Source organism: Corvus kubaryi, unplaced genomic scaffold, assembly GCF_017639235.1.
Source record: "Corvus kubaryi isolate FWS band 111438036 unplaced genomic scaffold, C.kubaryi_AGA036_p1.0 133, whole genome shotgun sequence".
Classification (NCBI taxonomy): Eukaryota; Metazoa; Chordata; class Aves; order Passeriformes; family Corvidae; genus Corvus; species Corvus kubaryi.
Genome location: NW_024580667.1, coordinates 12,162,574 through 12,177,477, shown reverse-complemented (window position 1 = coordinate 12,177,477; position 14,904 = coordinate 12,162,574). Strand labels below are relative to the sequence as shown.

Genomic DNA, 14,904 nt, shown 5'->3' with positions numbered 1-14,904 from the left:
CATAGACACTTGTTGCGTAAATCTGGATTTCTGAAAAGACACCAAATGGTAGATTTAATCAAATCCATTTTGACAGGATGGATGACCCTCAGAGAAGCTGAGGTTGTCTTTCTTACAGAGCACATGACACGGGGGCAACACCAGTAAGATGTATCACTGTTAAGTATTATCTGGACTCACACAGCCAGATCCACCAGTGTTTTGGAATACACTGGACAACTCCACTCACGCATCCAGCTTCTTTTCTAATAACTCATGTAGCCACAAGACTTCTCCAACTCATTGTTCTCTTTGTAAATAAAATAAACTAAATATAACACACTTACCATAAACCTCTACAATTACGCTGCAACACAGACTGCTCTGAACTCCAAACCTTTCCTCACAGTAAAAGACATTAATCCACTGTGCATTGGTTTTTCTTATTAAGCCTTGATTTATTACTCTGCCCTCTCTTAAAATGCCTTTTATTTACTTGACAACATTTTACACGAGCTGGCAAAAGCCCCCTGAAAATTTGTTACAGTTCTGATCTCTGTTCAATCCCTTTCAATTCAAAACCATAATTTATTTATTTTTTCTTTTAAAAAGTTGTCTAACAGGCTAGAATGACACGATCCGTCCTTTTAAATGCCAATCTGGTTTGACCTTATCAAGTTTTACTTATTTAAGTATTCACACTATTTTATCCTTGAGCTCAATAGGTTCTCCGTGTAAGTGGTAACAGGAGGTCATCAGCTAAACCCTTTGCAACATGTTGTTGTTGTTGGCTCCTATTCTGCATCTAAAAAAACCTCCCAAAACAACCCAAATTCCTCCCTCCACCACCCTCCTCTCCCCCTCCATGTTCTGAAAATGAACAAAAATTCTTATAAATCAGATTTCCTGCCTAACATGTTAAGAACAAAACAAAATAAAACCATAACCAACAAAACTAAAAAAACCCAAAACACTTTCAGCTTTTATCATGATAGTGATTCCAAGGAAACTAGAACAAGGAATAAAAAAGTTTACTTCCATCACACCACTACATGCTACCTGCACTCATAATATTCAAGTAAGCAGAGGCATATGTGCTTTGAAGCAAATTTGTAAACATAGTTAAGAAACACTAAATGGTAGAATTTGTCTGCATTTCCATACTATTCCTTTCTAATAATCTCTACAATAAAAATGTTCATGCAATTTATTGCAAGCTTCTAGCTTTCCATGTTTAAGCCAAATGAAAATCTGGGAAAAACATACTACCTGCTACTCCAGAAGAAGCATAGCGACAGCAGAAGCTTTACAAAAAAGTAGACATACGTATGCTGGAAAGCTCATAGACCTATGTGAAATGCATTTAGTGTTTTGCTGTTATGTTGCAATTAAAATTCCTTTATAACTTAAAGTTCTGCTTCCAAATCTGAAGGAAAGGCGTGTTTGGCTGTTGAAAGGGTGTTATTTTACAGAAATGCTTTTCTAATAAAGCAGTCTGGGTAGACACTGTGACACCAAAATGACATTTCATGGCCTGGTGAAAGGCAGCAAGCTTACACAGGCAGGATCCCGGGCTCTGCCTGTGACAAGCACGGGGCTCTGTGGGCACAGCTGCGAGCGCAGAGAGCGACAGCAGCAGCTGGTCTGGGCTCTTGGAGCAGAGGCAGGAGATGGCTGTGGGGCTCGTGCCCACTGCCCTGGGACACCCACTGCACCCTGCTCACCCAGGGCCACGCACGGCAGCACCCACCCCAGCAAACACCATCTCTCCGGCTTTGCCAGCTTGAGGAGCAAGGAGGGTGAGAGAAGACAGAAAAATAACCTGTTGTTGCTCCTTTCCAGGTGACTTCCTGATTAAATGTTCATGGGTCAGGAACACAAGTTGTTTACAATAGAAATTTAGACTGCATTTAATTGGTGTATGAAGTAAAATTTAGTCAAATTGACCTGAACTGGGTTTCTATTCCTTTGTATTGGAAAGTGTAAAGATTACTAACTGCACCAGACCCACAATCTTCTGCAGTATTAAAATCATGGCATTGCTATTACATCAGTTAAACAAGTATGTCTTATAAATCAGATTTCCTGATTGGCCTTCTCACTTGTTTTAGACTTTTAAACAAAAATAACAAGAGCCTTCCTATTCAAAATAGCTCACTATTCCATATTTGCTTTTAATTTAATTTTTTTTTAACTGAAAACCCCAACAAAACTATTTTAAAGTAGAAATGATCCTTTAATCCTGCAGTTAAAATTTGATATAAAAGCACTCACATTCATTGCCAAATCTGCCTCTTGAATTATACAAAAGTCACTAAAAAGCAGAAACTTGCACCATTAATTTCTTAGGCAAACTGTAGAAAGTGCTATAACTTACCGATGTCATTGCTTCTTTCAGAGGAGTCTTTCTCTAGAGCGCCGGATACTGTACTGCCCACTAATTCCACTTTTGGACTATCGCTCCTGCATTTGGATCAAGAAGAGGAGATGTTTTATTGGAAGTTTTTGTGTGGATTACAGTAAATTGATAGCTAACTTGCAATTAATAATGAGAGAGCAAAGTATTCTTCCTTTGCAGCACCAGAGTAATAGCAATGTCAGTGACAGCAATCTCTAGTAAATCGACATGCTGTCTGGATTAACCTTATCTCATTTCTCCTTAACACCTGTCAAAAAAGCCTATTTTAGACACTGTAGTGTCTGGAATAATTCTTCAGATGTTCACAGCATCTCAACACGAACGAAACCTAAGGGCAAGGGGACATTCTTCAAGATCTTCCTTGTAGTTTTTTCTAATTAATTGGCTTGGACAAACTACAGCAGTGGACTACCTGGAATGCTGCAGAAAGGGAGAGAACCTCAAGCTAGCATTGTGCATATCAGCAGTTCTGAGTGTTTACTCATCAATTCAGCTCCTCCACCATGTTTTTGCACTTTTCTTCTGAGATTGGACTATCAATAGTGTTTCTACAGTCCAAAGAACCAAGATGACCTAATTTGTCAGAAATGGCTTTGGAATAGCAAAGTGTCAGGAGCTATGATACTTCATACAGAGGAGCTATTTTAAAGTCAAATAGGAGATCAAACAAAAGCAACAAAATTATTCCTTCTTTGGAGAACATTCTATCCCACAAGCACGCAAGTTTACTAAAATAATCTACCTGTTGAAACAATTTTTAAAAAAAACAGTGGTAGGCAAGTAACTCAGTATTGCACAGGTCACTCAAATCTCTGATATTTACTGTGATAACAGCTGTTCAGTTAATGTACTTGCCATCATTGTCAGGTCATCTGACAAATACAATAGTTTTTCGACAATGACTATTCCCAATGTAGTCCTGTAAAAATTATGATGTATGTAAGGTACCCAATTTAGGGATAAAAATATAGATCTGCCCCGGTACAATCAGGGCAGATGTGCACTATTGCACAGTGCAATAATTAGCAACAATTAGCTGTTGAATACATAGTGAGCTCCCAAATCTTGTTGATTTTTTCATTGGTCTCTGCTTTTGATACCATAAGCTGATGACAGATGGCCTGAACCTCAGCTCATGGCAGCAGTTTATGACCAAAACACAAAGTGGCTGGAAACTCTATTTCCGACTTCCGGAAGGCTGTGATAAAGAGGTGAAAATTTTTATTAAAACCCAGAGGAAGTCATAGATTAAGGGAACATATATCCCATTAAACCCTGTGATTGGGGGACAAGTGAACAAAAAAATAGACAATCAGATTAAAAGCAAACTAGTCCTCTACAGCTCTCAATATGGCAGGCAGTCTGTACCAGGAAGGACACAGAAGAAATTTAATACATGCATAGAAAAATGTATTAATTGGTAAGATGATAAACAAGGGTATTTCCAAGTGATCTACCAGAACAATTAGTTTTCTTATCTTTTAGTTTTTAACTTTTTCTTAAATTACTTATATATTTGTAAACCTATAAGAAGCAACATAGTTTCTTGGCTGACAAAGCAATGAGCATCTGACTTCATACTCTGTTTTGCACACATACATTTCCCAGCAATCTGAGAGCACGATGTGAGTTGGAAGCATTCTAGGAAATGTGTGAGTATGGCTTTGGAGAGATTCTTAGAATGGCGTGATTTAGGGCTGAAAGTCACAACATTTACCATTTGCCTACAAAAGATACCAAGATATATGGCAACAGCCCCACAAAAAAAGCCCAACCCTGTTGTCAGAAGAATCAACAGGCTTATTATGCCACTCTGCACTCATACTGCTGTGAAAGGAGCGGAGCCCCCCCTTCTCGTTCAGAGCGTGTCCCTCTCTGCTCGTGCCCATACAGGCAGGCTGTCAGCTTGACCAGACAGATGATCAGCCTGAGAGAAACCCCACACTAATAGAAAGCCCACTGCAAACTGATTAATTGCCATCTGGAGCAACTCGCTGACCCATATGGCTGAGTTGCTGCACAAATGCTGGTGCTAAACATAAGGGAGGCTGTGGGAATGGGGTGCCAGGACAAGGAACCCTGTTAGCAGTGGCATGGACATGGACTGGTTTAAACTGATTGTAAAGATGCACCTTCTGTAGACGTTTATGGCTTGCCTACTCCAGAGAATTGACTTATCTGTAAATTGTATAATCATGGTATGTCTAAGCCTTGGAACAAACTGACAGCTATTCACTGTCCCACATAGTTTTTATCTGTCCTATTGCCCTTGAAGCCCTACTCTGCCCCCAGTGAAGGAGGATTATATTTAAATGGAAAAACAATCATCACTAAAAAAAGTCAGTGAGATGCAGAAGGTGCAAGCCACTTACTCAGAACAGAAGAAAATCCTCTTTGGCTTAGCTGCCATGGAAATCCCATGGGACTCACTTTGTAACTACAGTAATTTTCCCCTAGGGATCATGTACTGATTTTGGCTGGGATAGAGTTAATTTTTTTCATAGCAGCTTGCATAGTGCTGTGTTTTGAATTTGTGCTGAAAACAGCGTAGATAACAGAGGGGCATTTTCATTATTACTGAGCTGTGCTTGCAGAGTCAAGGCCTTTTCTGCTTCTCCTCTCATCTCACCAGCAAGGAGGGTGGGGGTGGACAAGGAGCTGGGAGGGGACACAGCTGACCCCAACTGAAACCAGAGACATCCCACACCACATGGCATCACAGTCAGCATTTAGAGCTGAGGGAAGAAGGAAGGGGGGGATGTTTGGAGTTAGGGCATTTGTCTTCCCAAGTCAGCACTGCAGGTGATGAAGCCCAGCTTTCTAGCGGACAGCAGAACAGCTGCCAGCCCATGGGATGTAGCAAGTTTCTTTGCTTGGCTTGCACATGCATCATTTGCTTTACCTGTTAAACTGCCTTTGTCTTAACCCACAAGTTTTTTCACTTTTGTCCTTCTGATTCTCACTCCCATCCCTTTGCAAGGGAGTGAGTGGGTGGCTGCGTGGGGCTCAGCTGCCCAGAGTTAAACCACAACAGGTCAGCAAAAGTTCTGCTGGTTCAATTTTTATTCTAATTGCTTTAGTCTTTTCAGATTTTGGAAATGGATACCAGTAGACCTTAAGATAATTACTATCTTATTAAACAAACAGATTTAAAAACAAAACACCTTTACTGAAGTGACTGCTTCCATTTGAAGTTTCATATTTCTTAATTATCCAAGCAATTCAAAGTCTTTTCCATTTTTTTCTGTGCTAGACATAGTGAAGTTTGGACAATTAAGAACATAACAAGGTTACTGTTTAGGTGTGCCTTTTGCCTTTGATAACATGAAAATTGAAATATCTTTAAAAATACATGGTTACTTCATGCAGTTTTGTACTTAGAAAAGGAAAACACAAGAGCAACAAAATACCCTCCCAAAATTCTAAATGCTAAAAATTTATAGTACGTTTAAAATTTTTCAGGCAAAGGAGAAAACAAAAGAATAGCTACTCCATTGCATGCCTTCACCAGTGAACTGAACACCAGGTTATGTATTGATCTTTCCAAGATATCACTTAGCTAAATCTGAAGATTGTAGTAAATACTTGTATTTCCAAGTATGCCCAGGTGATCAGCAGGTATAGACTGTATTTTGGAGCAACTGGACAAGCATGTTCAAAGCCAAGTCCAAAAGAAGCTGTGGCAGTAGCACCTGGATAGAAGGGTAAGTTCTCGGAGATGTACAACCAAAGCATTTCAGTAAGATGAAACTGGGAGCACAAGGTAGGTGCCTTTTTTTCTTTTAATTTGCCTCAGATTTCTCACTGAGAGCATTTTTTTATTTAACCATATGTGGAGGAATGAAGGGAACCAATGTCTAGCATTTCACTCTACTCTAACCTATACTCTATTCTGCTATTTAATTCACCATTACAATACTTGAACTCCGGAAGTTCAATGGCAGATAATTTTCCTAACAGTACAATAGCAAAATTATTTCCATGCCTATATTCTAGTATTTCTGCAAGATGCACAGCTTGCCCATTTTAGGCAACTGCTTTTATTCTGGTTTTCATCTAACTCTATTCATTATGCATAAAGGAAATCTACAGTGCACAACCCAGATGCTGATGACTAAAATGTAGCCACCTAGACTCGATTAGGACTACAGTCAGGCCTTTAATTTCTGTAACCTCTGTTCTAGCAGAGAATAAGCGGAGTTGTGTTGGCAAGTCCAGTTTCTCAGTGCTCCTCAAAGGCTGTAACCACCTCTGATAAAAAGGATCATGTAACTGCAGAGTGACAACCAACATTAGAGCATAAATATTTGATAGCACTAGTCTGCAGCGGTACCAGCTAAAAGAGCATTCTATGAAGACACGTGTATTTTGCTAAAATTTGATCTAAAATGATCAAAGTAAGCAGACTGAAACCAGGCTGACAGTATTTGAAATGTGCATTGTCTAATGCTATTCCTCAGCACAATCCAAGCTTTTACACTGATTTAGTGCCCAAGCTAAGCTGCAACAATTTGAGGTAAACTAAGAAAGTCAGCATCAGAGTAACATACTGATATTTCCCACACATTTTGCACTGTTGCAGTAATAGTAGAATTGAAGTGTGCAGAAATGAACTAGTAATGAGCAGTCTGACTGCTATTATTGAGAAGATAGTTATGATCCAGCCAGATGACTACATGGATTTTATCTTCTTGTTCTTTAAATACAGTTTACTGTGAAATAAATTGTGACATAAACTGTAAAATCTAAATTTTTTAAATGTGTGTTTTTTCCACTAATCCCAAAAGCATTGGACAGAAGAAAATACCTTGCATGAGTCACAGGCACAACTGGTCTTTCTGGTCGTCTCGGGGGCAAGGTACCAGGTCTATTCACAGCGTTGGCTTTGGGTGGCCGAGGTTTCTTCGGAGGTATAGCAGGAACTGAAGGCTTCTGCAAGTCTAGCTGTTTTTGCTCTCTCTCTGATCTTTCTTTAAATCAACCATTTCCAGAAAAAGAACATGGATATTATTAAGTGGAATTCATTTGCACTCACAAGTCTACAATTAAAGAAAAAATCTTCAACCGTAGATAGATTGTATATAAAGAAAAAGCTTATTTCCTTTCCATTTCTGTTCTAAATCATTCTTTCTTTATTTTTTATATATATTTATTATTATATATGTTTGCCACAAATCAGTTGTTCAACCTGCCTGGCTGTTCTGCCTGCAACTCCCCAGCCAAAATATGTGCAGTGTCTTAATGGGAATACTATTTTTTATTTTAGTAACTTATTGGTTTCTGACTGTAAAGTACAAGAATGGCAAGAAATTACATACCATATGGTACAATTTCCATGAGCACAACTTATATTAAATTTTAATATGAAACAATATTAATTTATAAGATCACAAAAATAATTATGCTGGATATTCTTAACATCTCTTGGACATTTTTTTTTTTGGTGGGGGGGAAGCATGATTCAAGTGAACTGCAGTTAAGTGAAAATAAAATACAAGCACAAAAATTTAACAATGTGTAGCAGGATGTAAACTCCTCAGAAAAATCAGACCTATTATTTAGGTTTTAAGCACAGTCTTATATGCTGAGTTTTTCAGCTAGCCAGTGATAACCTAGATCATTTGCAGAACTGATTATGCATAGTTAGGGAGTGCCACCATGTTAATATCCAATGCCAAACACTCATTGCCTGTGAATATGTAAAGTACAATACACATGAATAACTCGTCTAAATAATATGCTCTAAATTCCTAATACAAAACAAACATGTAAGCATGTTTGCCACACCAGAAAAGGCCTGATTTTTCTTAAAGAAAGGACAAAACTCTCAAAGGGACCAAAAGTCTGCTCTATATCCTACTATTTCAACACCCCACTTCCCTTGACAATGCTGGCCATGAATATGCCATGAATGCTACACCTCTGTATACACATAAGAGGTATTGGGAATGTTACAGGGTATTGCTTAATCGGTTCTACATTTCAGTCTGAGAGGATCACAGAATAAATCCCCAGAAACGCAATGTACATTAGGTTTGGAATAGTCCATTTAGTGACTATTGTTCACAGGCAATATGCTTTGAGCAGATGCAGTCATCAGATCCTCAGTAACACTGAAGCTTTTCCAGCATGCTGTGTAATTTTTGCACACTTAATCCTACAACAATTTATACTGCTCAGTGTCCAAGAACTGAAATTCTATGAGGGACAGGCTGGGCAGTGTGCCAACACACAGCTCAAAGGATGTTCCTGTGCCACCCCTGCTGCCACACATGAGCGATTCCTGCCACTCCCGGTACTCCTGAAATGTAGGCACAACTCCTAGAGCATCTTTTCAATGTTTAGAAAAGTTACAGATATTTATAGCCTAGGAGAGTAGCATATTTAAACTTCCTCTGCTGTTTTAGCAGTTGGTTTTCTAAGTTCGAAAATGGAAAGCAAAGGATTTTACTGCTAAGATAACCATGAGAAGCAGAACACATAATCAAAAGTAAACATATGTAGAGGAAACAGCTAAACACTTGTCAGATCACTAAGATGTATACCCAGAAACAGATCTTGGTGCAAAATCTGAAGGTTCTGGCCCTAAATTATAACTGGATATTATGCATTTAGTCATGTGCATACACGTGGCTTTTAAAAGGCTGCAAGTTCAAATACTTAGACATTAAGAAATCCAATAAACACACTTGTTCATACAATCTAATAGTCCACTTACACATAGGAAACTTGACACCATCTTCAATTAGAGAATTGATGTAACTATTTTCCTGAGACTATTCACAATTCACTATGAGCACAATGAACCCATTAAAGGTTTAATATGCTTGTCCCTGCTCTGTGTGCTACTGTGTCCCATTTCTCGCAATGTTCAAACACAGCTTTGAAGAATTTTTTCATTTCTGCACTGCCTTGCCTGTGACTTTTGTGGCAAAGATAATGGTGTGATTCATAAGCATTAATGACTATACCTCCACAAAATCCCTTTGTGATGCAGGAAAACCACCAACCCTGCTTTCAACTAGAGAACCAAAGCAGATAGATGTTAAGAAAAAAGTACACGCTAATCTGGGGTATTTTACTTGATCGAGCACCTGGGTTTTACAGAGCACTGGGCTTTATACAGCATTTCATGTATTGAGAGCAAATCTCCCCTTGACTTCAGTTGTGGCTGCATGTACTCAACAGCAATTGGGTACAAGTGAACACCCTGAATTTAGTCCATAAGCAACAATGAGAGCCTTTCCAAAATGCCTGTCATTGCAGTCTATCAGAGTGGAAAACAAACATCCAAACAATACACTTAATGGCAACAGAGAGTGGGAAATGAGGATGTGCACTGGTTCTATTTCCCTCATCTCTCTGCAGAGAACAGGCAGAAAAGCACATTTCATACCTTTTTCTTCTGTTCGATTAGGAAGACATTCTGGCCTTTCAGGTGGTATCTTTTTGATTTCATGCTTTCGATCTGTGGTCCCTGTCAAAGACGGAAAAATTTGGAATTCTGAACAAGCCAACAAAACAGCATAGACAGTAACATAAGATTTAATCCTGCAATTTCTTAGGCTTTTTATATCCCCCAATTTGAAAATGTCTTGCTAAAACTGAATAGAAATTTATATCAAATATTTGCCTGCACCACAATTACAAATGTCTTTATAATCAAATTCACAGTTTCCAAAGTATGGACCACAAAAGAATAGACTCTTTCAGACTAATCTGTGGACAAAAAAAATCAGTAACTGCAGATTTTTAAATGTGGACAGATCCTTTATCATTACAGACATGCTTAAATGAAGAGCAACTCAACAGTGTGCAGAAACATTAGGAATAAATCAATTAACTGGGCAACGTCAAGAGAATACCTGATAGAGCTGAATATACAGAGCTTATTTTACATTAAATTAACCCATCCCTCTCCTTTTTCTCCACTACTAGTAGCTGTTCACTTCCACATATTAGAAGGAGGAGAAGAGCAGTGCTGGCAGCATTCTGCATGACTATTTTAACTGACAGCTTTTGACCTGGAGGTGTAAGCCCCTGGCTACTTCTGCCTCTGTTCAAGAGGCCCTGACATATGGACTTCTGTTGCTCCAAGAAATATGGGAACTTGTGGCACCAACACAGGGAAGATTTTGCAAAAATTTCCTGGCACATGCAAGATAAAATCTTCTAATCCCCACGTTATAAGAAATGCTTTACTGGATATTGGATTTGTTGCATTGGCTAACCACTAGGTGCTAATGCCATTTCAACTTAGTAGTGTTGAAAACCACTTTAGGTAACACTATTAGCATTTCAATAAAAATTACAGTAGATGAAATCCAAGAAAAGCAGAGGAGGCAGGGCAAGGAGCACAAGGCAATTTTTTGTTTCAATCTGTTCTATTATATGCTGTTCTCAAGTACATTTACATTTTCTGAATGTGCTGTTGCAACTCCCTTCTGCAGCTGGTTCCTAGAAATCAGTACTCATCAGTGGTGATCACCAGCCATTGTTTCTTTACCTAAGTGTGTTGTTGGACATGCAATACTTGTACCACTTATCATGCCAATAAATAATACTAAATTCTCATTTATGGTTGGGTTCAATGATCTTAAGGGTCTTTTCCGACCTGATTCTATGAAAAAGACTTCACTCCTGAGAGGAGAAGGTGTTGCTGCAAAGCAATTGAAGCCTTTCAAAACACAAGTTATACAAAGCACAAGTCAACATACTGATAATCTTGCACACACAAGTGTGTTCAAAAAGAAAGGCACGTAGGTCTATATACCTAATTACAGTATGATTAACAGTCATCATTAACACACAGAGGGACATTCTCAGGCCAAGTCTAGAAACAATGAGCCTACAACCACTGAGGAGCTCCTAGACTCAGGTGTTCTCTCTACTTGGATTGTGACCCCCCCAAATGAATCAACACCCAGGCAGGCACCATGATCCTGCCTTAGCTCTCAGGTGACAGTCACCTGCAAGGAAGCTCTGGGGAGCTCTGTATCAGCTCCCAGAGGAACTCAAGAGTATTCCCACCCTTCGGTCTGGACACAGTTGTATTGCTTACCCCAGCTACCCAGTGAAATGCCTACTGTTTTTCAATGACTTTTCAATGCTTTTCAATATATAAGGAACTTGTGCTCCTAAATTTGGCTCTCCAGTTTTCACCTTGTTTTGTAAACTAGTGCAGCACAGATGGCCCTGCCAGTTTACTGCTGTGGAGATTATAAACTTCGATCTCCACTATAATATAGACACTTCTTTACACATACAAAGACCAGTTCTAATTCTGTGTTTTGATTTTATCCTTGGCACCAGAAGATACTAATATTTAATTATTCAGGCTGCAACTGACAGTTTCAAATTTATTCATCACCCTATGACTGGTCTAATATGCAGAAGCATTATTGGAAGTTGTTACCTACTATCAACAATAAGACCTGACATGGAGATGTATAATCTCAGTGAAGAAATGATTTGACAAAGTAGAGGATGTCAGGATGGTAATAAACATAGGATGATTTTCAGCTCTAAATATTTATCAGAAGAACTCTTGTGCCTGATCAGCCAGGACAGTCAAAAACTGAGTATGAAAAGAAAGAACTGCAATAGTCTTAGCTTTGACATAGACTTAGATGGCCTTCTGAAAATAGGCACATTATTCTGCTATGGTGACACAGTTAAAGTGTTGTATGTGAGCAGGTACATATTAAAAGTGTTATTCTCTAATTATAGCAATATAAATTGAAAGAAATACAATGTTTTACAGAGTTTTTACAAACATGTCAGGCTATAACATCAGTTGTCACTAAGACATCGTTGTTATCCAACCACCACTAGATGGCAAAGTCATACTGCTGTCTCTGGACACTGTTACTGATTAAAACCAAATTTGTTTTCTTGAGTCTCAAGACAGAGTGAAGAACAAACCATGGATGTCAATAAGAAACACAAATATTTATGGTCCTGATTCTATAGTCAAAGAACTGCATGAAAAATTCAAACTAGTTAAATTATAGCATATTGATTCACAGTAAATTGTATATTGGTGTAACTTGCACTTCTACTAGGAGCTTAAGTCTGTAGGAGAGGAAAATTTACTTTTCAAAGCACCAAAACCTGAAACAAGTCACAGTAACAAGAAAACTATCTGGAGAGATTGGACATATTTGTTTTGGTTTTTAATGTGTGCCAGCAGTGGGGGAAGTGATAGTGCTGCTGCAGAGTTTTACAAACTGACTGGACTTAAGGGATTAAAGAATTCCAGCCATAGTTATGTTTCCACCACAACTGCAATCCAAATGAAAACTCTGAGAACATCCCCTGCTTTGTGATTTGTATTTTTACATGAGTGGAACCAGAATTCGGTTTCCGAGTTCAGAACTATCGAGTGCGTAGATACTTCAACTGTTTCTAAGTTTCATGATAAAAATAAATCATGCAGGCACTTTTGAAAATTAGTATCAAGAGGTCATTTTAAAATTAATAATGCAAGTAAATTCAGCTCTCAGTATCTACACACAATTCAGTCTAAGATATCACAAAATCAATTTTGCTAGCACTCATCTGTTCAGAAAACAGAATCAGCCCCTTTAATACATTTGCAACACTTATATCTTCATAACATTCAGGGTAACTCCTTTTAGCTTCATACTTAGGGCTATAAAGGTATTGAAAACCAAGAATCTATGGCCTAGAACCTGGAACAGCCAGCCAGATCCAGCTTTCATGCAGATCTGCAAGACTTAGATTGCAGCTCAGAGGAGGCCACTGTATGACACTATTTTACAGACATGATAAAAGGCTCTGTGTCGCTAGAATAAATCAGATCTGCAGTGAATGCAGTTTCCTCCTGCAGGTATTATCAGACTCCACATACTGTGTGTGTGTCTGTACTGCAGACATGCATACAATCAAAGAACCAAAGAAATTCGAAAAATTGAAGTATCACACTTGCTCTGACTTAACATGTTTGAGGGGCAATACAGGTTATTTTAAAATGGTATAGATGGTTGATTGCAATACATTTAAAGCACACCACAGTCTTTCAGGGTTACCAACTATTTGCAATTTGATTGCAATTTATTAGTTGTTGTCTAGACACCTGCATATCAATTTTGATACAGATGAATTCTATATAAATTTGAATACACCTAATTTAGATTGAGATGTGCTCACTGACGCGCTGTACAAAATCAACTGCTCTTTACCTGATCCTTGTTTGATGACAGGAGCTGATGGAGGTGGTGGTTTCTTCGGTCTCTAAAATTTAATAACAGAAGAAAACAGATTGCTTCAAAAGGCCCGTAAATCTCATTCATACAGAGGCTGGAGTTAATAATAAAGTGCTTGACATTAATAATTACAAGTCATGAGACTACAGATCTGTCACATATTTCTCCTGAAATAACTTCATTAAAATGAATTTGAAGAGAGAAAATAGCATTGACAAATAAAATATCATTTTTATACTTTTGCAATTGAAATGTCCTGCTGAGGGGTTAAAAAAGTTCATTTTATGTACCTTAAGACTGGAGGAATACATGACCTTTGGTCTAATGAAGAAGTCTATTTCCTTAAAATTTAACCTTGTAAATATTCTTACCCATTTTGGAAAAAAAAAAAAGCGAACACAAAGAAACTCTCAGAGACATGTGACAAAACCTGAGGTATTTTCAGACCCATAAATGAGGCAAAAATGCAGAACCCAGGAAATACAGCAAATGCTACATTTTATTCACTTACTACCATATGTTTAGAGTTCCACATGTGAAAGATCAGAATTTTAGATGTTTGGTGAAGTGAAACAAATAATTCCAACTAATCTGTCCTTTTTTTAACTTATACATTCTCTGTTATGACGATTTTCCTAATAGATCTGTAATGGTAAGACTGAGAAATATGACCACCAATGGTTCTGGAAGTGCCAGAACAATTTCTTTTCACATGCAGGCTGGGGGAGCAATGGCTTTTCTTCTGTGCTGATGTGTGTGAATGCAGACACAGCACATGGGCAGTCACCATACGCATGTTGGAATGAGTAAAAAGCCAAATGGAGCATGATGCTAGATCAAATGACATACTTTATCTCTCACTTTAAAAAAGCCCCAACAAACTATCAAGATTATTGAAAGCAAATTCTAATCAAAAAACCACTTTTTTTTTTCATATGTCCATCCTTTTTTTCTGAGAAGGACCTTCTTTCCTTTGCTACAGATAGATTAAAATCACTTTCACTACATTGCTCCTATGTAGCAATGTCCATTGTCTTGTGGAACAAATGTGGAATAAAATAATTTTTCCAGATATGCACAGCTTTGCCAAACTTTAATCAGCCATTTAGGCTAATATTTTCTCTCAAACTCTTATTGATCCCTTCCCTTCCTCCAATTATTTTCTATCTGCGACAGCTTTTGAGAAAGATCAATTGCTTTGTTCACTTGCAGTAATTAGTTCAGTGTCTGTCCTAGAACTCTCAGATCTTGGTCTGAGTGTTGAAAGAGAGCAGGTTT

General features: G+C 38.2%; 1 protein-coding gene across 9 annotated transcripts in view; it reads right to left on the bottom strand.

The window, feature by feature from the left end:
• Positions 1-14,904, bottom strand: part of SH3KBP1 (SH3 domain containing kinase binding protein 1) — a 214,606-nt gene that overhangs the window by 18,092 nt on the left and 181,610 nt on the right. For all 9 annotated transcript variants that reach the window (XM_042036732.1, XM_042036710.1, XM_042036720.1 and 6 more), the window contains 4 exons: positions 13,603-13,654; positions 9,795-9,875; positions 7,206-7,368; positions 2,357-2,442 (listed from right to left, as the gene is read on the bottom strand). In XM_042036732.1, the coding sequence (XP_041892666.1) occupies positions 2,357-2,442; positions 7,206-7,368; positions 9,795-9,875; positions 13,603-13,654 (382 nt within the window). The remainder of the gene's footprint in view (positions 1-2,356; positions 2,443-7,205; positions 7,369-9,794; positions 9,876-13,602; positions 13,655-14,904) is intronic.